The 27,707-nt window shown below is 37.0% G+C and overlaps 1 protein-coding gene across 4 annotated transcripts; it reads left to right on the top strand.

The window, feature by feature from the left end:
• Positions 1–293: 293 nt before the first annotated feature.
• On the top strand, positions 294–27,707 carry jus (julius seizure). 4 transcript variants are annotated; one of them, XM_046637300.2, is made up of 7 exons: positions 294–352; positions 1,864–2,036; positions 20,084–20,236; positions 20,367–20,507; positions 21,042–21,156; positions 22,672–22,886; positions 24,680–27,707. In XM_046637300.2, exons 2-7 carry the CDS (start codon positions 1,916–1,918, stop codon positions 24,817–24,819), a joined length of 885 nt encoding a protein of 294 aa, XP_046493256.1. In that variant the 5' UTR covers positions 294–352; positions 1,864–1,915; the 3' UTR covers positions 24,820–27,707. The 4 variants fall into 4 exon arrangements, with proteins under 4 accessions (XP_046493256.1, XP_046493255.1, XP_046493257.1 ...); XM_046637299.2 differs by lacking the exon at positions 294–352 and adding an exon at positions 1,429–1,739; XM_046637301.2 differs by lacking the exon at positions 294–352 and having other exon boundaries at positions 1,429–2,036; positions 22,672–22,859.

Here is a 27,707-nt window from a genome sequence, read left to right as displayed (position 1 = left end):
GGTACACCTCGCATAGATATAATATTGTTAAAAACCGGGCTTATAATAATACAGAGAACGACACGCGATTCCAAAGTTGTCCTACGTCGATTGCACCGACATGCAGACGTCGGCGTGTCTACGCGTATGCGTGTGCAACGGGTACACGCGTACGTGCAGGTATACACAATTTACATCTACGAGTATTTGTTCCCTGCTGAACGCAAAACGCTGTGAGTCAGACGTAGGTATACGAGGTACATGGTGCCAGAGCTTTATTCGCCACGGGTTACCGTCGAGAAACTACGGAACCAGCACGTTCGCGAGCTTACCGTACAGTCGGATTCACAATTACAAATGGAAAACGTTACGGGTAATGATAAAATTCTACGCGTAATTACGCGACGCGCAACTGGACTTAATGAAAATTTGACTGATCGTTAGAGTAGAATTTTTGAGAAACGAGTACGGATAATTTGCCTAGCTTGGAGAAATTTCCAAAAATTTCTGTTTCAATATACGCCAGATGTACGTGAGACGAAATTCTAAGAAACAAAACATACACGCGATTCTAATCGACAACTTAGAAAAATTTGCTTGGTAGTGAAAAAAATTCTGTACGTAAGGTTGAAAACTTAACCCTTCGTTGACACCTCGGATCATTTTTTGACACGAACGAATTTTTTCACTGAACGCTCACTTCAATTTCTTCTCAACAATTTAATTCTATATTTTACGAATTTTAATTTTTCCACAAGTATTAAGGAATGTTCAATGCATACGTCTGAATCCTTGAGGTGAAATCCAACCAAAGCGTTGTTAACGAATGACGAACGAAGCACCATCGGAATAAAATTGACCCGGTGTGTCAAAGAAGGTTGAACAACGTCCGCGCTATTGAACGACGATAAATTTTGTTGAAACAAAAAGGTTGTTGAGGAAAAAAGTTCCATAGAAAAAAAAAAAAAAAAAAAAAATCATCGACATATCGGATTTCGCAACAATTCTTGCACGGCGCTGTACAAGAGTCACAGACGAATGTGACGCGTCTGCGCGATGATCGTCGCGACGTCGTCGTCGCCGTTGGCTCGGGTCAAGACAGTTTGAGCTTCGCGTGGCGTTGGAGAGAATCGGAGCTGCAGGTTGCAAGCTCGCAGCCTATACATGATACGTGGTGGCCTGTAACAAAGATCCGTTGAACGTGAACGCCTAGCGCCTGTCTGAAAAGCTCGCCGATCGTCACGACAAGAATGTCAAAAAAGTAAAGAGAAAAAGAAAAGGATTTAAAAAAACAAACAAACAAACAAATAAAGCAACGACAATTAAATATCGGAGCAGTGTGTGAGGAGTTAACACCCTGGTTGACATCGAGTCATCGTGGGGCGGCGGGGGGCGGAGGGGGGAGGGGGGAGGGGTGGGTGGGTGGGAGTGGGGAGGGGCAAGAGAGAATTTTCAAATTCATTACTCATAAAGCCGCAGCGGTCAGTGGAGTGCCGCAGTATAAAAGTGAATATCGCGAATGTGCAGGATTGTATCGTGAGCAGCCGCGTTGTGAAGCAGAGCCGGTGAATCCGCGTGCAGCGGAAAGGCGGGTTTATAATATGAGGTCTTCCCGATAGCGAGGATCGAACCCCGTTCTACCCCATTTCGTCGTTCTCGTTAATCATAAAATATAGACACACACACACACAGACACTCGCGGTTAGTTAGACGGACAGACAGACGGACGTGGAAACGTACGATACGAGTTGAAAAAAAAGGTGATATACTCGATATTCGATAATTTTGAGGGTGACGACGAAGAGGGAGAGGGGATGACAAGGGGGAGGAGAGGGAGGATAATATTGAAGTAATCGCTTCTCTTCTTATCTCCTGTTATTGCAGCTGCGTGTGTATAAATATATGAGATGTGATCGGAGCCGTCGTTGCCTGTAAAATGACTGCGTTGTTACGACGGATCTGCGCCCTCCGGGTCCTCCTCGTTGGCTCCTGGTGGCTGCTGCTGTCCCGGCCAGTTATCGGGGCGCCGGATTCTTCCGAGATAACGACACCGCAAGGTGAGTCGCACACCGGCAATATCTGTTTTTTCTCCCCCCCTTTTTCAACGACGGAAATTGATTTTTTCTTTTATTAACCTTTATTATACTGCGATAATTAATAGCTAGATTTCTTTTTCTATGTCGGCCTTAACGCTCGTTTTGTTCGTAGGTATATAATTAAATGTAACGTTTCGCGCTATTTTGTAAAAATCTTTCGTTACTCGATCGAGGAAAAAAAAAAATAAATAAATAAACAAACAAATAATCGATGATTTTATAAATTTCCGGTAAAACCTCTTTTATACTCGTGTCTAACGCCGGCATTACAATGTGTAATAAGTCATGTAATAATGGATAATGCCAGAGACCAATTGTTAAACATGACACTCGAACACGCGAAACGATTATACGTACGTATAATTACTGCATCGGCTGCATATGTACTGAAAACATAATACAGTTATTATCTTACGTCGTCGTTGCGATTAATAGGACTATCATTTTTTCTCTTTTTTTACTTTGAACAAACAACGATGATTTCAGTCGTATCGCTGTACCTGCAGCCAATCAGCCACACTGTTAAAAATGATTTTGAATTTACTGAAATTTATTTATTTATTTATTTTTTAAAAAGTACTTTGAGTTTACTAAATTTTGTAGTAACTTCATTATATTTTCAAATTGAATAAATAGTGAATTAATTCATTGTTCCATATCCGAATAAAGCTTCCAATACAGTATAGGAAGTTCCATACAGAAATTTTTAACAGCGCAGCGCTTATTTCTCTCTTTCACTCTCTCTCTCTTTCTCTCTTTCTCTCTTTCTTCGAGTAAACATAATCGATATCACCGCCGTTTCAATAATAACGCCAAGAGATCATTTGCCTACATGTATGAGGTACGATTTGCATCGTACACTTGAATTGTATGGAGAAGAAACATAAAGAAACGGGTTCAATCACAGCCTACGTATAGTCAGAAACTTTATCTTTCGTACTCAATGACGACACTTCGATACATCCATTTTTTATTTCTTTCTCATTACAAATCAATTTCTCATTCATTCAACACTGACTTGCTTTTACCGTTGTGTTTATAAATAATCTCCATCGTTGTACGCGTATTATCTTCACGATGCGGAAAATCTATTCGGTGGTTTGAACCGACGCCGAAGTAAAAGAAACAAAAAAAAAAAAATTAACACAATCATTATTACGAAAAGCATAAGCGATCAAAATTGCCGATGTTTTTGAATCCTTTTCGACCTCAAATCTGACACAAAACTATAATTAATGTACATGTACAAAAATTCTTGCTAATACTGCTAATGGAACAAAAAGATTGCCCAAAAATTCAACGAATGATCATCGGATAAAATTCTGTATACTTTAAGCGGAGGTTGCAGAAAGTATTTTCGGTATTGAAATTTTCCCTATTGGCACGGCTCGTCAGGGAAAGATTGCACGTCAGGTTATATACGAATCATGCCTTGTACTTCCGTCATCTGTGTCGCATTGCAAGTAGATACCTAAGTACATGTACGTATGTAAAGCTGTGCCGATAACAGAGCCATTGTTCACCTAATCACTGCTGGCTTGTTTCTTTCTCCTCATCTATCGTAGGTCTGTAGATAATTTGAAACTACTGACGTAGCTGCAGCGTCTCACCCTGATGTATATATATTTTACGCTTCGCGAAAATAAAACAAGATCCTTCGATATCGAAGGCACTTCGAATCGAAGATTCAAAACGCCAACTCACGATTTCAAGTTTCAAGTAACAAAAGCCCATTTTACTAAGACAATAAGAAAAAATCCGGGCAAAAACGACTGGTATCCATAATTATAACGAGTAAGTATAAGAAACAATTTTCTTTCTTCGTCCAATTATTTCTTCGAACAAAAGAGATCAAGCGAGATAGAAAGAAAGAGAGAGCGTGGATCGGACGAAGTGAAGAAAAATTCGGCTCAACGTATAAACGAATTGGCAAACTTGGTATATTGACATCGATCGGATCGATCACCGACTGCGAGAATTTCTCATTCTCCACAAGAGACTAGAAGGGCTGGGGGAGGGGAAACGTGACGTTGCCCGGGATCCTTGTCTCCTCACTTGAAAGGGTTTACAGTCAAGGGTCCCTCTCTTATTCCTCCCGGCTGTTCGCGATCTGCGCCACTCCTCTCATCGCCGTACTATATAATGTATATATGATGCGGTACATGATACCCACTAAATGGATTTATTTCTGTCTCCACATAGCCGGTTATCTTCTATTTTTCCCTTCAACCTACAGGTTACAACGCCGTTTTGCACCGAAACCTGCATTATTTTTAACAATTTGCACTCTCGGATCAAAAATCAGTGCCATTTTTTTTTTTTTCTTTCCAACCCTAGAAAATGAAAAATTTGCAAGTAACGAAGAAGAAGAAGGAAGAAAGAAAACGAAGGTTAGATCATCGTAGAAGTGAGACCTACTGAAAATATACATATACGTGTAATAAAGAAATCTAAGCGAAGAATTGACTCAATTTTGAAAAATCGAATTTTTGCCCCCGTCAGCTTTGCTGTTGTTTAGTTTTTTTTCTTCTTCTTCTTCTTCTTCTTTTCAAAAATAGCAAAGGGAGAAAAAACTGCGTATTTTTCTCGCTACGCACAGCAGCGAATAAGCGAGAACCCGAGTTTGGATTCGCAGGATCGATATTCCAGAGTCAGCACCACTACGCCGTAAAGAAGTTATACACTTAGGCCCGCATCTTTCTTTCACAAAGCTTTCCACTCCAGCTTCTCTTTCACCACAAAACCGTGTGCTTCGTACTTTGAGCATTTATACACTTCTCCCCCGTTTCTTTTCCACAATGTCCCTTGCAAAAAATTTCAAACTCCGCGGAATACGAGGCAACCAATTTTTCCCCCAAACGGCAGCAAAAATTCTCACGCCTACGTGAGTTTAAAATCAATTCTGAATCGTGTGCAAAGAAGAACGAGAGAAAAAAAAAAAATAATGTTAGTTACTGGATGAAGAAAAAAAAAATCTAGTTCGAATGCAAATACAAGTTGCGTATACGACAAGTCTGGAGTATACGTAATTGTTCGATACCTTGTATTACACGTGACATATTCTTACACAACAACCGGAAATTGTATAACTTGTAAATACATAACGTATAAATTGTATAATAAGATCATTTTGGATACACGTGAGAAGATTGTAATAAAAAAGAAAATAAGAAAGAAACGAGCTGGAGAGAAAGAGAGAGAAGAACGTAATCTTGTACATAAATCATCCGCGTTTGTAGAGCAGAAAAGGAACGAGCTTCAGGGATAGGAGGAGGTAATATTTGCCTGACAAAGTGGTCAAGAGGTTAACACTGTCAAATTACTCTTATGTCATGAACTCAATTTCATCGAAGGAAGTCGTCGACGGACCGAACGGCGTCGGTGGTCAAACAACGGAAGACGAGGCCTGGACAACAACAACAACTGTATTCAACGTTGTATTTATATACACCGTGTGCGCATATATATACACATATATATGCCTATATTCATAGTAAAGCCGGTAATTTCCCCGCACAAGCCGCAACAATAACGCGTGGGGTAAATGAACAACAATTATTTGCTTATAAAGCAAAGAAGTCAAACTTGGTCGAAACATCCGAGTTTCGAATTATCTGAAGCCCGACGCTCAAAGTACCGAAAGTGCGAAAATTTCTAGAATTTCTAAATCTAAAACACCGAAATTCCAAAATTTGATCTTTCTTTGTTTTGGATCCTCGGTATTTTCACGTTCGGAACCCTGGTAATTCTGATTTACCGTTTTTCGGCTGTTTTGCACTCACTTGTTGATTAAACTACACTGTGCGAGTATATTTTAACTTTCGGAACTTTGCTCTTATACCGTAACTTGAATCTTCGGAATTTTGCATTTCCAAATTTTTTGATCCGTCGGCTTTCCGGCCGTTCGAAACTTTGTTGTTTCTGCAAAGTTTGATTTCTTCACTTCAAGTCTTGCCACCAAATAATTCGGAATCTCGGCACTTTCGGAACTTGTCAAATTCGAAATTTCAACCCCAGCCCACCATGATTTTGAAATCAATTCAGAATCAGAATTCGCGAAAAATTGACTGCACGGGTTTTTCTTAATATCGGCGCTGTTATTAACTCGCAGCCGCTCAATTCCAGGGAAGATTTAAAGCAGGGGGGAAATCCAAGGGATGCGTGCGATGTAATTAATTAGCTTCGAACGAGTGGCTGTCGAGGTGCAGGTGAACCGGGAAATTATAAACGGACAGAGCGAATTAGCTTATTCGAGCCGCTGCTGCATGCGAGGTGAAAAGGGATATCAAATAATTAGACCGCATGGAAGCTTCGGCCGAAGGAGTGTATGCCTTGAACAAAGTACACATAATTACAAACTTTTTGTCATAATTAATTGACGCGCAATATTAATTACCGTATCCGACTTTAATTATTACAATTACAGTCTTACTCGCTTTACCGGAATCGATGTGCGGAAATAAATGCACCCTGTAAGATTGTCAGCTTTGGCAATATTCGAATATGTCGAATAATCTTTGCGCGAAAATTTTGCACCACAGTGCCATGGGAAATAGTAAAATTTACATGATTCAACTTTTCAACACAGAAATACAATCGAAGAATCTTTGTATAATTGCCTATGTCTTCGAAGTAGGGAATAGATAAAAAAAAATGTTGTACAAAAAGTTAAAACATGGCTGTATATTTCTTGTACTGTATAATGTACGAGTATAACTTCATTGGTAATTGCTTTTCCGTGTTTCAAGTAAAGTCGATTCTTGCGGAGCTGAGATAAAGGCAGAAAAAGAAAATAAATAAAAAAACTTGCGGTCGTGACGTAATCTGAAAATCGCAAGGCAAGCAGGTAGATCATCTCGTCAAGCAGCGAGGTAAGGAGTTTCAGAAAGTTCAAATCGTTCGTACTTTCCAGATATTACACCTCTTGCCCATTGTAGGCAATTTCCGATAATGATCGCGTGGGCGGCAGTGAGAAATTCCGCGAAAAATTAAGCCGCAATTTATCCTTGAAGAGAGAGAGAGAGAGAGAGAGAAAGAGCGAAAAGCCTTACAATAAGATAAAATATAACGACAGCAAGATAAGCTCGTGCACAGCTGATACGAAAAAGCTTTTAGTTTCTGTTCCATCAAGCATTCTGAATTCCTGTATTCACGCTGTCGCTCGGGAGGGTTGGCGTAAAAAAAAACAAAATGTAATTATAAATGACGGTATCGCGTTTGTGAGAAAAAAATAATAAAATAATAAAAAAAAAAAAAACAGGAGTCACAGTTTGCAATAGTTGATGCAAGTAGCGAAATCACGCAGGCGTCGAATCAGCCAGCCGAGCTGCAGTAGAAACAGACTCGTGCGTCAGACGGAACAAGTAGAAAAGGAAAACGTTCGGTTCGTCCCACTGATTTTAAGACTGTAAGTAGTGTGAGTTGGCGATGTACGGACGCGTTCCGATTTCGCGATGAAATTTCAAGGCGGACCGCATCGAAATAGTTTCGAGTAAGAATGTCCAAAAATAATCAATTTTTGTTTGTTTTTTTTTTTTACTCCCATGAACGACGCAATGCAATATCAATTTATGTGATTAAATTACGAATAATCATCATTGTCTTACTTACTAAGTACCAGTTTCATATAGTAGGTGAAAAATGAACGAATGTATTCACCTGATATTGAAAAATATTTTCTATGACATTATGAATTATCAAAACACTTTTACGCTATATATACCGAAATTGACGAAATTTTGGTTTCGAAAGCACCGTTTCAAAAAAAAAAAAAAAAAAAAAAAAACGAAATAATCGATTAATCGATTAATGTTTACCGTTTCAATCAAGTCGTGTTCGATTACTATTTTGCACCCGATTAATCGACGCATCGATTACTTTTAGCTTAGTAGCCATCGCTAGACTTTCCAGAGAAAAACTTGACAAAAGGAAGATCAAAAAACATTTCACTTCTATCAGAGATTGGTCGCATTTGTAGATCTGAGAAAATATTCAGCACACGTCACCGCGTCGCTGGAATTTTCTGCTGTGTGCTGAAAACTGCCTTGACCGTAAAACAAGGCTGAGAATTTTTAGTGCCGGATCAATCATTCAATTTACCGCAATTCAGTTTCATTTAAAGTTAACCGTAATATCGCATAATGACACTGCGAGACGATCCGCATAATGGGATAATTATATTTTGACACACGTATATTATATAATGAACCAAAAATTGTGGCGTTTACAAATTTGTCGATTTCGTAATATTAAACTTTCTAATATAATCGTGTAGGATTATTCGCCGTTATTTCATACAAATCAACAATTCCTATAATATACAAATATCCGTAATATAGATTTAAAAAAAATATCGAGAGAAGCGAATAAAAATCCAAAAAAAAGAGAAAGACAAAACCTCCTCAACCGAATTCGCAATGCACGAATAAAGTGGAGAAACACATTTAAACGTGACTTAAAATTTGGTAAAAAGTGAATCATTCGACGAATTTCAGTTCGTTTCTTTTTTTTTTTCTTTTTCTCTCTCCTTTTTTCCCATCGTCACCAGTTATTATATTCACCTGACAAAGGTAAAGATAACTTTTGCTCGATTAACTTTTTGTGGTTGATATTCGCAGGCCTCGAAGAGTTTGAAAAGTGTATCAAACGGTTGTTTACTTATATTATATGTCTACAGCAGAAACTCGGAGTACAGGATTAGCTTGCAGAAACAGCAAACTGGGTGCAAACGACAGCACGTTTGGGGGTAAGATTGCGGTTGGCAGGTGCGGACAAATAAAGTTTCGCAGTTTGCGGCAGTACGAACCACGTTTGTCAGTTTAAACCACGGATGTATTTTTCACCTTCTCAAGCTTTAACCAAGGCGTATTTGTAGCAAAGCTCGAGCGCCGAAACTTCTCTGCAACTTCTCTTAAATCCCTGAAACCGCGATTCTCGTCGTCCTCGTCGCCATTCCGCAATGACAAGCTTTCGCGAGAGAGTTGCATAAAATGTTCGTAATAATATTATCTGTCTGTCTGTCAGTCTATCTATACATATATGGGGTATTCCACACCAACTCAGTAATATACGTATATATATACGCAAACGAGTATCTATCTGCTTATCTATTTAATCACGCATAATTCCTTCGAATTTTCTTTTCGCTCTATTGTCAGGAGACGTACCTATGTATACTATACCTGTCAGGATTTTTCAAGAGGTTCGATTGCACGCGAAAATCGATCGCGAGTCGCTTATAAAAATAAACAAATAAATAAATATGTATGGATAATGCCACGGTCACAATATAAATTCGCGAATGAATTCAGTACGTGCGTATATATCGGAACTCGAAGCACACGCGCAATAAAATCAGCAAGCGAAGGTTCGCACGCAAGGTTTCAATACATCGAATAAACCAACCCTGATCCTAGCGTCCGTCCACGAACGAAACCCTCGGCTCAGCGAATAAATCGTTACCCACACCTAGAAGCTCCGGTTTCTAGCTTATCCCGAAGCAAGCCTCCTGCGTAGTCCCCAAACACTGTATACATACATGATGCAACATTCCACAAGTTACAGACACCCGTACAAATGTACATATAACTATATAATTTCGTTGCACAGAAAGCACGGGAATAAAAGAAGAAGAAAAAAAAAAAACACGCTACAGTTAAATAAATTTCAATATTACGATGCGTGGTAGACATAAATTTTACAACTTGTGAAAAGCAGAGCCTCGACTTGTTATTTATATCGCATCTTTCGCCTTCAAGATCGTAATATTATAATAAATCAGTCAAACTTTGCGAATCGGTGACTTTAAGCTTTCGCTCATTTTTTTTTTTTTCATCCCTGACCCGCACGACCGTACATCACAAACAAAAAAAAGTCACGTCTGACATCACCGTGGAGTGATACGGAAAGAAAGAACCGAAACAAAAACAAAAAAATTAAAAAAATAGTCAAAAGATGAAGAAAAGTAAGAAGCGAGAAAGGTAAGAGGTTAAAAAAAAAAAAGAAAAGAAAAAATCCGCAACGTCAATCAGCGAGGACTATCGGCTCTTGTAGCGGGAAAATAAACGGATGATTTATCGGGAGCTGAAGTCCTTTGCGCATCGCCGTTTAAGTGATCTATTGCTTTGCTTTTCCTCCGATAAGAATCCTCGTTGCCATTATCATCGTCGTTATTATCATTATCATTATCATTATCATGATCATTGTTGTTATTATTGTCATTATTATTATTATTATTCCGATACCTTTACTGTTTTTCAATCATAATTGCATATTTAAAGCCATACGATTATTGAATTTCATTCCGTACATCGTTTTTAAATTCAACAAACAGCTGCAAGCGTGTAAAATAAAGCTTACCCACGTAAAGATAATGCATCTTTATATTTGTCGCAAGCTTACAATCTAGGCGCGTTGCGTGCAGGTAAGCCGCACGCGTGTTCGTAAACGGAGATAAGAATTCTTCGCGAAAAGAGAAGAAACCAAACGAGAATTGGGAAAAAAAAGGTAGAAATTATCAATAAAAAAGAAACCCGCAAAGATAAATTGAACCAACTAGAATTAAAATACATCGATGGCGAAAATTGTCGTATCAATGTAGGATAATTTGTTATTATTTATACAAAATTCTGAATCGTTCGAAATCACTGACAGGCGATTATTTCAATTCAGCTAACAATTGCAAGAAATGTAAAAAATGACTGAGCGTCGATAGGCAAACTAATAATGATACAATAACAACAAAAAAAAAAGAAAAGAACTGCCAGTAATTCTCAGTTTATACGTACATTCAACTCCAACTCGTAAGAGTAACGATGTTCGAAAAAATTTATAATTGAGAGATTACAGTTCGCGTTAGCTGCTACTTTGCGAGAAAGAATTCACATCATCGTACCAGATAATCTAGAAAAATTGCGCACTTCCTCCAAGTGGAATAAAAGTCACATTTCGAGGATGTGCAATTCGTCGAGATTGCATCATACGGCGATGTGAATTTTTTCTCACACAGTAGAACCAACGCCCATTGAAACCTCGCGGTTGTAAATTTTTTCGAACATTATTACCCTTGCAATAAAATATATTCCAAGAATGGGAAAATCCACCCTCTTTCAGTCACGGGCTAGAGTTGAGATAAAATTCTAATAAAATTAGGGTATTGTTTTTGAATTATTCAAAGTTGATTTGGGCTTCGTCCCGGAAAAAATCATCACCGTCCTAAATAGAAATCACCCTAGTATACATACATATGTATGTATTGTATACACTCCACGTACTAATGTACGTAAAAATGAACTTCTCTCAAAGGTAAAAAATATTTCCTCCATTTTTCGCATAAAATTCACCGTGAGATTGAACCTTCGATTTCTATACCTATATATTACACATGTAGTACCCACGCATTGATCCTACGGTATATATATATATATGTTTGCATATAATATTTTATAAAGTGAGGCAATAGACATGAAAACATACAGTATATATGTAACATATTCGCTCGGTCGAGTGCCGTATACGTAAACACATACTATATAAATTCGCAATCGGAAAACTTACGAGAGTTGAGAAAAATCGGAGTTTCCTCTCCTTTCTTTCTTCTTCTTCTTCTCAAATCTTTCTTTGTACGGCTGCTGTAGCGTTGATTAGATATTTCAGCAGCTGTGTTAACAATAAGCGCGTGTATAACAGAAGCGTAGCTGTACCGCGTGTAGAAGAAAAAGAAAAGCCGCGAAACTTTGTATTGTTATACAAATATACGTACAAGGTATATTTCCCACGTACACAAATGCCAGATATGTGTAATCCACGATTCTTTAAGTGGGTCAAGACCCAAGATTTGTCTAATTGGATAGCAAGTTTTCTCGAGTATTCACGTACAACAAGTGAGTATGAAAGAAGAAAGCTCGAGACAAATTAGCCGGGTTTGCGGCTTAATCAAAGGACCCCGCCTTTCGAGATATCGACTCGCGAATTTTCTTTTCTTTTCGCAAACAACAACGCTGACTGAGGCCACGTCATCGTTACTCTGTACATACGGTATTACATTGTTCGCTTAACAGTTTACTTACTTTAAACACGCGTGTTATTCCATGTCCCGGAATTGAATTACAACATTGTTTGAATATATTCACCCCGCGGCGTTCATTTTACTCCTCATTTTCGACGTTTCATTCGTTTCATTTAACGACTTTATTTTCTTTACATTTTTATTTCAATTCAAATTAAGCACACCGTAGTAATTAGATCCTATAACGGGTTGGAAAATACCCAGTTCCATTACCTTTTGTGTTACGCGTAAAAATGTGATTACTTGGTCACGCACATTTCTCCCTTGCCCGCCCATTTTCTCCCGAATTTCACATTACGCGTCTCTGTTTCTTGACGTGGGTAAAATAATATACACAATACATTGGCGTCTTTCGTGCAAAAATAATTTTTCGCCATTTTCCACTTTGGCATCCCCTAAAAAGTTTGTTCAGGTTAAAAGAAAGGTTCTGTCGAAAGATGAACGCGTTATACGTTACGTGGAAGATCGCGCTCAATTGATTTTTCAATTTTGTACATTTTTTAAAGAAAATTTATTTATTTATTATTGAGTGTTGCCGAGTCGGCGGTGACCGAATGCGAACTTTCAATATACCTGTATACATATAATGTTGCACCTAGATTAAATCCAACAATGAATACTATAAAATTATTAAGTATAATAAACAGAAATAATGATGAAAGCGTTAAAACTCTAATGATAAATTCAATTTAATAAAAAAAAAAAAAAGAAATTAGCACAATAAATTAATTTGAATAAACATTTATGGGAAGCAAATTCTGTCAACGAGGCTCTTGCACAAATAACACAGAAACTGGCGACGATATCTGTAATCTATACCGTGATGGGATTATTATCGTAAAACCTCAACAATCTGTCAATTAAAATAATTACCAATTACTTAGCAGATACTTATCGCTATTGCAGTTGTGAACTGAAAGCTCAATTTCTCATCGTGCGCACCCAAAAATCAACGCACAAAAATATCATTCGATTTACTACTAAAAAATATAATTTAAAACAAGTTCAACCATATTTTTCACAATATCAAGTCATCACAGTTTACACGTCAGATTGAACAAATTGAACCGTTCGTTCTAGTTTAAGTGATAAAAAATTCACGTACGTACACGGTAGGTATATTATCATTCACGATAGTTACAATTGCGGAACGAAGTTTATGCCGCGTTCGCAGAGAAACAGTGCAGTTCTCGTTTCGATATGCGAATATGTGGGAAAATGTTGGTAACCGTTTCGCGTGTTCGACTAAATTGGTCGTGGCGTTAATCACGCGGCGTCGCGCGTTTTATGCAATCGACAAAACGTGAAGTCGAAGAAATTTAGTCACAGACTTGATACTTGCAAATAATAATGGTAAAATCGGAGCAGGAAAGTAACGACGATTTTATTCAGCTGGAAAAACTGTCGATAAATTCTATCACGCGACCGTTCGATTATTAATCATCGGTTAGGCAAGTATAAAAAAATCGTCTCAACGTTCGTTTAAATCGTCCGAAATTTGTCGATGTTTTTTACATTTAATTATAAAGAAATTGAAAATCAAGGAGCGAATTAAGCAAAGAGAAAACAAAACTGGATCGACATTTTATTTGGCCGCATGGCAAAAATGGCGCCAGGCACCGCGCGACGCTCGATACAATCAAAATGTATGTATAAAACTTACGTAAAATCGTGCGGTACGTATAATAACATAATATACGTAGGTCTGTCGAAGTGTAGGTGTAATATTATACCCGTGTATGAGGCATTCCGCGGAAATTTTTTCCTACGTTAGTACGAGCCCTGAAAAGCGTCCAAAACAATTTTTAAATTATTTTAGTCACTCGATCTTAGCCTACGATTCTTTAAACCCATCTCAAAAACACCCTCGCCTAAGGTTCAGAGTGTCCCCCTCAGTTTCTTCTAATTTTTTTGAAGATCATATCTCGTATTTTTTAAATCGTTTTTTCTACCGCGTCTTTGTGGCAAAGGATTCAGAATTGAATACAGAATGTTTCACAATTATCGAAACATTGAAACGTGGTGTTTAAAATGTTTAAAGTGCTCGAGAAAAATAAAAGTAAAATACGATTTTTGAGAATCGTTTGAGATATCTTTAAAAAAAGATGCCAATTTTTAGATAAGTTTGAATAATCGAAAAAAAAAATTGAAATACTCAAGCAAATAAAAAATTGTGAGAGAAAATAATTGGTCGCGTTTACACGGAATGCCCCGTATGTATGTAATATTGCACACGTATATACAACGTGACAAAAAGCGACCGGCTTCCACCGCCTTCGGTGATATTTCGCGTGCTCGTTCGCCTTTCGCCGCGATTAGAACGTTCCTTACTTCCTTCGCGTATCCGCATTCGCATCCGCATTCGCATTTGCCCCCCATCTCTCTGATTCTCCTTTCCCCTCGTCCCCCCCCCCCCCCCCCCGCCCCTTCCGGAATTACGTAAAAAGTTGTAAAAGCTCGCCGAGCTTGCGGCATATTGGGTACACAGCTTTTAGGGGTGGCGAAATTTCTTCCCCCGTACAAGATATAATCAATTCGTGGTGAAGCTTAAAGGGTCTCGTCCGTCAAAGCCGAGGCAATATCGCAGCAGCTTTCGGTCTGTGAGCACGATTGACTAATATAGTTGTTGCGTTGTTGCTGTTCTTCTTCTTTTTCTTCTTCTTCTTCTTCTTCTTCTTCTTCTTCTTGTTATTAGATGTAGAAAAAATGCGGTACGATATCCGTTATGGATAAATCCAGCGACAAATATTGCAATACGGTACTAATATTGTAAAATACTTCAAAGGCTAAACTTATACTCTACGCCTTCGATCCGCAAAGCAGGAATTTAATCTATACGTTATAAGGTTATACGCGCATAAAACACAGCTGGTTCATAGGCAGAGAATCGCATAATTACTCAAGGAATTATCCGTTTCAAACTTATATATACACATATACGTAAGCATGTATAAGTATAGAGCTATATTCCACTCGCGTTTATATATCCGCACTGCAGGTTTTACCCCCAGCAACTGTAGTATATATACATATAGCGTATTACACAAACCTCAGCAATTATACCTAATTCTTCGAATGATAGTCGTAGAGCAGCGTATGTTTTATACTCGTTTATATTTTCTCTTCCATTTCATCGTTGCCGACCGATGAGATTCAACTATACGTTATACTTGTGTTTCTTCGGACTGATTTTTCTTCACAAGTTTGTGAGATTGTGTGAAATTCAGTGAAATCTTGTACAAGTGAAACGAATAGTAAGTAACTCGATTTAACACTCTGTGGCGCAGCGTCGGTTATTCAAGCTTTATACATTCAATTTTTTGACATATCGCTCTTTTATTTCGCATAATTGGACTACTGAAATGTCAATGTTCATGTTTTAAGAGGGATTATGATGATTCTGCGAATATAGCGAGCGCTGTAAATAAACAAAGTGTTGAAAATGCCTATTTTTAAAGAACAAATGTAATTATGGGAAGATCAGAGTGACTAGAAAAGTGAAACTCGGTACTCGGGTTTTTGGTGTAGCGCTAAAAATGAATCCATTGTCAAAATTTCGAAATTCAAGATGGCGGCTCCGATAGGTCGGAATAAAAGTATAAAAATTGATCCGATTCGCTTGAAATTTCTTACTCGTGAATTTTCGGGGTCATATTTGTTGACCGAAAAAACACCCGAGTGTGCATTTCCGAGCCATTCCGATCGCTTTCGCGTTTTCACTTCACCATGTTGAATTTCGTAAATATCTCCGATCCGACCCCAATTTTTCAAACCAGCGACCTCGAGAACCCTTAAATTGTATCTCCGGTCTCAAGGAATTTCAATGCGAGAAAAAATGTACCCATCAAATGGGTGTAAAGCAGAACTCGTACGTCTTTACTGATATTTTTCAAGCTCAATCCCGAATTCATTAATCTCTGAAGGATTGTAAATTAGTAATAACGTAGGTACAACGAACGTCTTCAATTTCGCGAAAGAACTTAAGTCGGTTATCTGCATTTTCACACGTATTTCACACGATTATGGATCGGTGTAAACGTCGACTTTTACGTACATCCGCATTAAGCGACGCAGTCCTCGGCTTGCGGGCGAATGTGTTTGTAGTCGTGGGCGTAACATGCATTGTACCTCGTAGATGGAAATGCGGTGGATCACGTGCCCGAGGCCTCGGTTCTGCATTACGTAAACGTTCGTGCAGAAAAATGCGGGAAGAAAAAACTAAGAACCAAACTCTTCAAAACGGCCGAACGACGTTTTTATCCGCATTTTGATTTTTCCATTTCACCGCGACGCAAATTATCGATTCTCAGGCTAAACCTACGTGACATATGTATTTAATTCGATCGCGAACAATTTGTTGCAATAGTATTATCTTAAAAATATATCCAAGAAATTAAAAATTTTTCAACCATACGTTTGATAATTACAGGCGAAATTTTGCCGATTTCTACGCGATTTGACCCTTCGAGCTTTTCGATTTATCAACGTTAGTTAGCCTGTTTTGATCCTGACTTCGGAGTAAAAATTTACACATTGCGGAGAAGAAGACGCGGCGTAGCGGGTATTGATCGCTTTTATGGGCCTCAATAACCGTGTTTGTTTGTTTTTTTTTTTGTTTTTGTTCTCTCCCTACCATCACGATACACCGCGTTAAACTTGAACTTTACCAAGCTTCACCCAATTCTGTATTCCAATTTTGCCCCGATAATGTTTATAGTACGTATAAGATATATGTGATCGATAAAATTCTTTCATTGGATTTTTCTTTTCCATTGTAAATTCGAATATAACGACAGACGAATTCTTAACGATCAAATTGCAAAATATAACAAGCGTTTCTTTTTCACGTTCAACTCTTTTCCTAAATATATACTTCGTTCAAACGCAGTTCCAAAATTCATTCTTTCTTCCAAGTTTTTTTTTTTTTTTTCTAACCATGCACATGCGTGCTCTACTTTACTTATTGTATATCCAATGTATATCAATAAATCGTACTATACACCGTGTATTCATTTAGTCCGAACGATAAGAATTTCGAACAATAAATTTAAAAAAAAATATATCATAAACTCCGTACAAGACGACGAATATTATAAACCGTTAAACTTTAGAACGTTGCACGGTAACGGAAATTGGTTGGCATTGATCCGAATACGAGGCAAACGCTACAAACCGGAAAGGGATCTGCTTTATACGCATCAGTTGAATTTCATCGTTTTTCGTTAAAGCCCAAAGGACTCGTTTCGGCGTATCGACGTCGGTTTTACCGCAGGTATATTTCCACGCTGCGGAACAGAGAGAATCGAGAATATTATACCTTGTGCATGTATATATCATAGCTTCGTACCCAACTGCGTGTGCTGCCCGAGAGAAATGTAGGGAAAAATGGGCGGTAAAAGGAAAAGAAAAAAGAAAAAGAAAGGAAAATAAAAACGATAAAGGCAAGGAAGGATAGAATGAAAAAAAAATAAAATAAAATCGCACGAAAACAAATTCGTCTGCAGGTCGTAAAAACCGTGAAATAGATTCGCAAGAAACCTTTTTGAAGTTGAAACGAAACGTCATATTAGATCCTCAGACCCATTTTTCTCGGTCACGGCTGGAGGGAGGGAGTAAAAGAAAAAACTTCAGATCGTATAACGTAACGTGTAAAATATTGTAATGCAACTGCGCCTTGCGCCTAATGTTGCGCAGAAATTTGCGCGAATCTACGTTCAAACGGTTTTTCATTTCCACAGAGAGAAATAATACAAACAATAAAAATATTAGATAGAATTTTAACAAGCAAATAAGAGATATGAATTTTTATCGCAGAAATTGAAAGAAACGCTTTCTTAGCGTTATTAAAGGTGAAATTTATCATCGTGTACTACTTTCCGCAAAAAAACATCGCTCGTGAATTTACAAATTCCATATCCCTAACCCGTCGTTCATTTTTCAGTTAAATTATTCACTCGCGAATGTTACTTCACGTTCCGTCCGGGGAAATTTATATTCCCCAAGAGAGACGGGACGACGAGAAGTGGATAATATAACGTATACAAAGATTTCCAGAAATTCATCATCTCTGATTTTTTCAAGAGCTTTATAAAAGCTTCTCCGCGAAAGTAAGATTTATCTCTTGCTATTTGCTTAAACTTATAATTATTTTTTCTACCACGTTGTAAGAAGAAAAGACAAAGTAATATTAATACAACTGCCGCAGGCAAATGATAATAAATTCAGACTGTAACAATTTTCTTGCCTCTTTTTTTTTACTTTACACCACATGTATATTACAATCACAAGCGGATCGAGCCTGCAGACTATATAATATATAACGTAATAACGGTAATTGGTAAAAATGCAACATGTGAGGGCAGACTTGCGTGTCGGTCTGGTTCGTAGGCCCTGCAGAATCTCGCAGCAATCGCCACTGTGGCGGTAACGTCACGCAACAATGGGACCCTTGTATGTATTATTACGTTCTCGTACCAACCGTACTCACGTACCTCGCGGCTTGGGTCGCAAAAACATTAATTCATTGTATGCCAGAAATGAAAACGAAGCCAAGAGACCGGTCGTGACCGATAAAAGAATTAGAAAAAAAAACACACACACACACGCACGCGCAGACGAGTTTTACGATAAAGAAAGAGAGAGAAATAATGAAAATATAAAAGAGAAGAGAAAAGGTTTCAAAAAAAAAAAGTGTAAAATTTTGTAATCCTTTATGCAACATGCAGCGTAACGTGACGTGGTGTTCATCTCGCCGTCACCGTCTGTCAATACGAATGTTATCGCTGTTATACGCCACGCATCGTGTATAATTTACAAGGCGTAGGTACGTGTACGTATAGGTGTGCAAATATACGTAAATATGCACTCGAGTTGACTCTGGGAATGAGGGCATTGTTACCGTTTCATTGTCTCTACTGTACGTACATTATATACTTATATTTCCCGTCAATATTTCATTACTTCGCGTTGCTGCATCGGCGGGGGTGAAGGATTCCGCAGTATAGGTATTATACGAGTCATACGTTATACGAAATCATACATTTTGCGCAGATATTCGGCTGTGCGCAAATTTGATACGCGTGTGAAGCTTACGGACAGAATTAGCAGCCGAACGTTCCGATGATGTTCGTTCGAATAAGGTAGCGAAGTTCAGAAATCTAATTTTTGTTTTTAATGTCTTGAACCTCTGAATACTTATTTAAATACTAATTTCGCAATTCGATTGCTTCATAGCCTGCGGTAATGATATCATATTGATGTAAAAATCGCATGCGCGCAAATTAGAAATCTTGCGCATTCCTCCGATCATCGTGAAATATCTGCTTCAACGAATTCAGTCTTGTTCGATAAATTGTATTTGCCGAATCCTTGTTATAAAATATAACGTGCCGCAAATTTTTAACAATACCTCACAAGGTATAAAACATTTGTACAAATTGTCGGTTTTCCGATTTTATTCAATAATTCGTTATCAGGTGTACGTATTATCGGTACAGCAAAAACGAAATAATGACGAAGTAAAAAAAATTTCCCATTAATTATGTGAAGAAAAATAAGACAAAGAATGAAACAAGATACTTTTCACAATATGAAAATAGTGCGTCGCTGTTATAAAAATCTGGCATTAGCAAAATGGGCCTAATAATTATATACCCGTCTTTGTTAGATTATTAATTACTGAATTATTTCGATTGAAATTTATGGTAGACATTTTTTTTCCTCTCAACGAAGGAATAATTTTTCGATAAAACTTATCGCTTGTCAGAACGCTTCGTTCAATATATTGATTCTGAATCCCGGTTCAGTGTTTCTCAATGATTTCTTTTCCCTTTCGCCTTTCGAAATCCAGCATTCGTTTTTACTTCGATCTATCCGTATGAATAAATTTTATCTCAACCAACCGTTGTCTAGACTAAATAATGATAAAAGCCGTGTTTCGCAGGTCCAGCGACGCCGGGTAAGCTGAAATTCGCAGACAGATGCCAGCAGGACAACGACTGTGGATTTGTCGGTTCTTACTGCGAGCCAAGAACGAAAAAATGCAACTGCAAGGAGGAATTTCCGGCAACGAATCACATCGACAAGTGCGGAGTCAGTAAGTGCGAATATTTCATTACTTTCGTATTTTAATCAATTACAGCGCAGATTTTCGCGCGCCGTTTCTTTGCAGAACTTTCACAAGTGTGTATAATACCTCGTACATATTTTCCGACCTAATTTTACAGAGGCTAACATCAACGAGTCCTGCTTCTTCCGGGAACAATGCGAGTCGATGGTGAAACAGACCGAGTGCCGGGACGGAAGATGCATCTGCATTTTCGAAATGATTCCTGTACCTCGATACGACGGCGAGATAGAATGCATTGGTAATACGAAATCAGATGCGAACAGATCGGATCGGATCTGAAGACAAACAAACGAAACGAAAAAAAAATAATTCACTATGCATGCAGGAAAATAAGGGCCACGTAGTACTCCTGCCCTTACCGACCGAGCAAACTCAACCATATTATTCAGATTTTCGGGATATGAGTGAATTTTTTTTAATTCCGCTAGAAGAGATCCATGCACCGTCGAAATTTGAACCCTTTCCCGTCGTTTGTTTGTTTAATATTGGAAAAAAAAGATTGAGTATGCTCGGTCGGTAAAGGTAAAGGAGTACCACATGGCCTTAAACTCGACTGTCGGTTGAATTCGAAAAGAGATACAAAAGAGAGCTAAGCTTTGACCGTAATTTCTTTTAATTCAACGATAAATATCAGAAACTTTCACTTCACCGAAGAATTATTTGTCACGCCAGTTTCCTTTCTTTTATATCTCTGGGCATATATGTATAACACACGCGACAGTCGCAAGTCGTGAATTCTCGGCCTGTTTGTTCAATCTGTTCAATTTTTTAGCCGAGCACAAGGAGCCACCGAGTCTACAATACGTAGATCCAGCAATGATTTGGGTTCTTGTAGCCATGGCACTAATGTTCATTATATTATGCGTCGTGCTTAGACTTTTCAGCAAGTGAGTATCCCATTTATATACACCTGAGTATTTACCGACACACACACGCACGTTCTACGTGTTGTGTGAAACAAAAAAAAAAAATAAATAAATAAATACCTTCCCAATTTGATTTTGCGTCCCAAATAAAGGGAGAAAAAAAAATTTCTTTGAAAAGGGAAAAATGAATGTTTCCGCACGACGACATTGACGACCGGGAAAACCGTATGAAAAAAAAGTTTGAAAAAAAATTTCAAGCACGCTTTTGATAATTTCATTTCCCCCTCAATCTGTCACATATTTCTACCCCCCCAGGCCACAATCGCGCTTTTCTCATACATACATCAGCGAGTAGGAAAATCAACGAGAATCCCTCGGGCGAAGTAATCTGAACTCTTGTTCTCCGCTGAAGAGAACATAATGACAATAATAATAATAATAGTAACCATGCATGACTATAGTGGTAATCATAAAAACGCGATCTCCGATGCAGCATCGAAATATCACGAAATAACGCTCATACGGTAAAAAAGAAGAAGAGCAACTGTTCAAAAATGTAAGACCGAATGAAAAATTGCCTCGCGGAAGAAATTTGTAAAGATTATAGAACGAAGCACCAAATATTAACGAAAAATCGCTCCGATAAATGGACAATCCGAGTGTAAAAATTGCGTGGAAAAAAATATGTTTACAATATATGTACCTAGTAAGCCTTATATACCGGTTATAAGGGAATAGACTAGCGTGTATAAGAATCCAACCACCCCACCTCATCAATCATTTCCTTCGTCGAGTCACATTAATTCCGCGTACAATTCCGTATTACACACGTCATACAATACAAGATCTAGTATATAGGTATAGTGCAGGTATATGCATATATCCGAACTAAAATGTAACATGACTCACGGGCAAAATAATTTATATCTGCGCAATGTATGACAAGACTGCTTCTCCAGTCATTACCGTCAAAATATTTATACAGCATAGTAGTAAAAATGATGTAAATGAACAATTACCGTTATTGCGTACGTTATACAGAAATTGAAAGTAATTGAATACTTCGATGATGTACGATTGATAATTTTTTTTCGCACGCACAGATTAGTAGAGTAGCAAGGCCGGTTCTGGACAAAAATTCCTACATTACCGACACAGAAACATTTTCTAGAACGTTCAAGCTTGGGGGGATATCCTGATTACGGATAATTATATCGATGATCGGATCATTTTGTTGTCCGTCCAATAATATCCCCACCCTCGAACGATCTGGAAAATGAAGGTTTACATGCCGGGCAAGTGTCGGTAATGTCGTCAATGTCGGTAAGTGTCGGATACAGGTTCCTGTCCAGAACCAGCTTTGCTGTTCCACTCAGATTTGAGAAGAAAAGAAAGGAAGACAAAAAAACGAAAAAAATAACAAATAAATAAAAAATTACGATAACGACTGTTTGATCGCGCGTGTATCGAAAAATGAATAGAAAAAGAAAAATTCAAACTCGATCGATATCGCGATATAAAATGATCGTTTTTCAGGGCTCGCTGGCGGGAAAACCGGACGATATTCAACACGCCGAATCCGCGCTTAATGAACGTGTCCCTGCTGAGGGACAGCAAGCTTTTGCACGGACAGGAGCGGCGTGGCTCCCGAGGGAGCGTAAGGGGCCCGTCGAGGCAGCCCTCCGTGGCGTCTCTAAGGGCTCACTCACCCTCGGCATCGCAAGGTGCGAAAAACTCTCAACGAGTGAACCGTACGGGTTTTTATCCATTCATTTACTAAGCAAGCAACTTTCACCCAATAACTAACTCTCCTATAATACGCATACGTAATTTACCTACCAAGAAAGAGAAGAAGTGAAAAATAGAGTGAAAAAAAAAGAAGCACTCTCTTCTTGCAAATAACAATTTTCAACACTAACTGCAATATAGCCTCTCGTTATACAGACGTATCTTCTACTAATGCATATATATACACATATATATATATATATATATATACCTACTATCCTGAAATAAACTAGTACGTATTTACCGTCATATATACATATATTATATATACTCGTACTAACATAGATTCTGTATTTATCTCTGTTCGATCGATCTAGATGCCTCTATACTATCTTGATTATGGTATACCTGCCTATTTATTTTTTCTCTTGTATACCTTTCTTTTTCTATATAGATTCGCATCTGTTGTGTATAACGACCTTATACCCTATTAGCTACTGATAGATTATATATATATACACACTATAGAATCGTAGATGGTATATGGTCAGAGATTTGTTCGAGATTTTTTCATCAGAAGAATAATTATAAATAAATTCGTTACGGCCATTGATTACAATTTTGTGCAAAATTTCGTCGCTGTATAAATTATCGGGGTTATTCGGCGTTTTTGATAAATTTTCTCATCATCGCAAAACAAACTTTTCAGATAGTTAAATTTTTGTTGAATTGAAATTTTGTAAAAAAAAAATCCATCAATCAAAAGTTCAAATAGAAATAGTTATGTCGAGACATAACGAACTTCGACGAGTTGAATCGAGATTTTTTTTGCCGTTTTCAAATGGGTTTTCCGACCGTGTTATAATAATGTATCGACATCCTTATCCACTTATGGATTCGATTAAGTTGTTTATTTTTTTTTTTTTTTTCTTACTAATGTTTAAACCGTAATGACCGATCAGTTGAAAAGTACAGAGAAAAGATTGAGAGAACGAATCTTTTGATCGTCAAAGTCATATTATATCCGTGAAGCTAGTTGCTTGCTGTAGTAAGAATTTCCGCACGAATGCATGGGTTTATAAAACACTGTATACATATTATTCGACTTATATCGAATATTGGTTAACGGATGAAATACGAATTTCTCGCTATTTCGTACCAAACATTTCTCTGCAGGCTCTTATATTACGTATTGTATAACTTCGAGATTGTCGAAAATGTGGCAAAAAAAAAAGTTACAGGTTGAATAACGATTTTTGAAACTGTGAAGGATCGTGTAAAGTGAAAAAAAAGTGACCAACATCGATCAAAATTCGAAGAAGTTATGTAATATGAAGCGTTCCACTGAATAACTGCAGACTTGATTCGATCAAGTGAAAAAAAATAGCAAGTTGATTTTAAGTATACAAAAATTCAACGACGGTCAATTTTTTCACCCATGAAGCGTCCGTAAAATTACAAGTTCAACAATCGCTCTTCTAATGTACACGGGATCGAAGAAGCTAAAATATGACTGATTTCCGGTAATAAGTATAATAAAATCGAACTTTCACAAATATACAATAATTTTGCAAAATTAAATTCACTCAACTCAACAGTTAAACAGAAAACAATGGATGAAGAATTTTTCGCACTTTGTATACCAATAATTGAATCGATTGAACGTAAAGTATATTAAAAATATCGTTAAAATTTCGTCGCGTAGTGAGCAAAAAAACGTACGGATCGTTGAATTTTTAACACTTACATGTATAGTAAAAAATTACCGGGAATAATCAAACAGCTACAACGTTAATATTTAGGGATATGTTGGCAGGATCTCGAACAGGGTCAAGAAGAGGAAGTCGAGGAAGCACAGGAAATGCATCAGCAACATCAACGAGATCAAACAAATCGCCACCAGCAACGCAACCGAGTAACATAACCGTCGAAATTCAAGACGCCGCCGTCGCGTAGACGGATCGATCAATAATGCAGATAAATCAACATTCGTTGTTTTTTCTTTTTTCCATTATTTTCCGATGCAAGAACGCAAATAAATTTTAAAGCGTCACAAAATGATTCGTCGTCCGGTATGTGAGATTGACGCATTATTTAATACGATTATTATTATTGTTATTATTGTTATTGTGAGTCCGCATGAATAATACATACTTGCGAGAGAAATGAAAATTACAGCGCAAAATTAATCAGCGTTGGCCTTTGCTTGACAATTATAAAACTTTATATACATACACATGTATATATATATGTGTATGTATGTATAATCGAATCATGCGTACAATCAGCCATTCTATATTCTACATGCCGCATGATTATAATACCGTATTATAAATCATATTATTAATATGTACTAAGCAGTTGCACAGTTTCTCAATTTGCGCAGTTTTTGCACGATTAGTTCGTCGCGATAATTTTTTCGAAACATTATAACTAATTATAATACTATTGATAACTAATTTCGTCAAACAATATATTATCGTTAAACCGTTACTCGATGGTTATTCTATACGCAAACGGAATAACATTATTTCATAATCTAGTATTACGTAGATAAAATAAGCGCGTTTTGAATAGACCTTGATATACTTGAGATAATTCCAAATATCACCTAATCGGGCACCGCGATATATAAGAATAATTAATCAATTGGCACAAAATCGCGAAGTATAAAATTATAAATCTGCACCCGCGCACGCACGCAATTAGTATTTAAGCGTAGTACGTAATATAGATAAATAATGGCGAATTATTATCGAACCATGATTACTAAATTCTCAAAACTGAAGGTATAATAATAAAAGTTAAATCGTCCCTCGTAAGAGACGATTGATTTTGCAATAACTCTAACAGTTGTCATTTTCGCAAGGGACCAGAGGACGAAAGTGGGTTGAAGTAATCATCACGCTCGACAGAATCTAAAAAGTGACGAATTTTACAGTTACGGTTAACGAATACTTGCGGTAGAACCGTGAAAAACAAAACTAACCTTCGAACTTAGACACTCGCGCTTTTGATATAGAAATTTTCATCCCAAAATATATTAATCATATAACGATATATTTATAAAAAACTCTTATGTGCCGAGTTAAATGTCACGTTCCGTTTTCACTTTACCATTTTTTTTTCTTTTTTTTTTTTTTTTTTACCCAAACACATAAACACGCACCGCGTATATTATGGTAAAAAACATACGTCCCACGTAATCTAACTATGTACACTTTTCGATGACGAGTAAGAAGAAAAAAATAAAAAAATACATAACAATAAGCTTATAATGGCAATTTTCGACGGTACAATTTGTTATTACATACTTATATATCATATAATATATATATATATATATATTTATATATGTATATATGTTGTATTATATATACCGTTTACTTAATGGTGCGCGTAGTAACTGTGCTACATTGTGATTACCACGACGAATATTTCGACATGTTAAAATCGATACCTATGATACATGCCTATATATGCTTAGAAATGATGTAAAACAATTTCGGTATATTCAACCATCTACAGTTTCGAATTTCTGCGAAAATTATATGTAATATTATTAAAGCACCGATAGAAAAGTTTTCTAATACTTTATCGAAAATCGATAATATATAATCACCGTGTAATAGTAAAATTTTTTGTATAGCTTGATTAGTTTAGTAACATTCAGTTTTTGCGGCTGACCTAACTCTGCTGGTGAAAATTAGGGGAAGATTTTCACTTAGAAGTTTTAGGTTACAGCTAAAAGCTCTCTTCGATTCAGCCGATAAGTAGATAAATATATTCAATTGTTTACGATCAGTTGGTCAGAATTAGAATAACACCCCGATAAAGAGTGCAGATTAGAAGTATAAAACGTTGCAATTAATTAATGCGAACTATACGCGATATTTGCGCGAGTTGAACGATACTTTTTTATTTCAAAAATCTTATTCGCAATATCGTTTAATTTTTGTCAACAGTAAGTCGCGCGGATGTTTCGCAATTGAATAATCAAATAATTAAACCCGAGGCTGAATACACATGATGAATTATTACGCTAATTATTACGTATAATTATATAATATACTCGATGTTGTAACGATTAGGTAATGAAAAAATCACGGTGAGGGGAAAAATAATGAAAAAAAGTAAATAAATAAATAAAAAAAAAAATACCGCGGTTCGAGCGATATTCATTCAGCGAAGAAATATCTGACTCTGACAAATCATATATTCAGTGTGGGGACCAAAGAAAATTTTTCCTCGAGAGGATAATCGTTTTCTTGCGTCGAATACGTCCTTACTCCTTTTCAAACAAATCGTCGATAAACGAAACGATAAAATTTTTCACATCTCTCTTCAACGTTCCAAAGCAATGAAGAGATTCGTGCAAAAAAAAATACTGGATCATAAAAACCGAAGACGGTTTATATTATGAAAAAGAAATCGTTTTTTTGTTTTTTTTCTTCAAACTAAAAAGTCGATTCGATTAATTTCAATCGAATCATACAATAAGGACCGTTTAACCTGCCATGCGTAAATTTAACTATGCCTCTAAATATCTATACAAAAGAAGAAAAACAAAACAAAAAAAAAAAAAATATAATAGAAATATGTACCTAATTAACGACGTCTGTCAAATAATGAACATAAATAAACAATAATATGTCACTAGATCTTATAACAACATCACAATCAGCCTTGTATTCAATTAGAAATTCGCTAGTACATAAAACTTTTAGAATGAGAATTGCAATCTTTTAGAAATCACCCTTCACAATTTTTCCGCTCAAAGAAATATATACGACACGAGAAAAAATAAAAAGAAAAAAAAAACAAAAAAAAAAAAAAAACGAAAA

This window comes from Neodiprion pinetum, chromosome 1, assembly GCF_021155775.2.
Source record: "Neodiprion pinetum isolate iyNeoPine1 chromosome 1, iyNeoPine1.2, whole genome shotgun sequence".
Classification (NCBI taxonomy): domain Eukaryota; kingdom Metazoa; phylum Arthropoda; class Insecta; order Hymenoptera; family Diprionidae; genus Neodiprion; species Neodiprion pinetum.
The sequence above is the reverse complement of the archived record's forward strand: the minus strand, read 5'-3'. Positions and strand labels throughout refer to the sequence as shown.

What these genes read in the sequence shown, in the direction of transcription:
- jus (XM_046637300.2), top strand. Translation starts at nt 1,916, where the DNA reads ATGACTGCGTTGTTACGACGGATCTGCGCCCTCCGGGTCCTCCTCGTT. An exon ending in CATCGACAAGTGCGGAGTCA is followed by an intron (nt 20,237 to 20,366) that starts GTAAGTGCGAAT and finishes CTAATTTTACAG; the next exon opens with AGGCTAACATCAACGAGTCC. An exon ending in CGGCGAGATAGAATGCATTG is followed by an intron (nt 20,508 to 21,041) that starts GTAATACGAAAT and finishes TCAATTTTTTAG; the next exon opens with CCGAGCACAAGGAGCCACCG.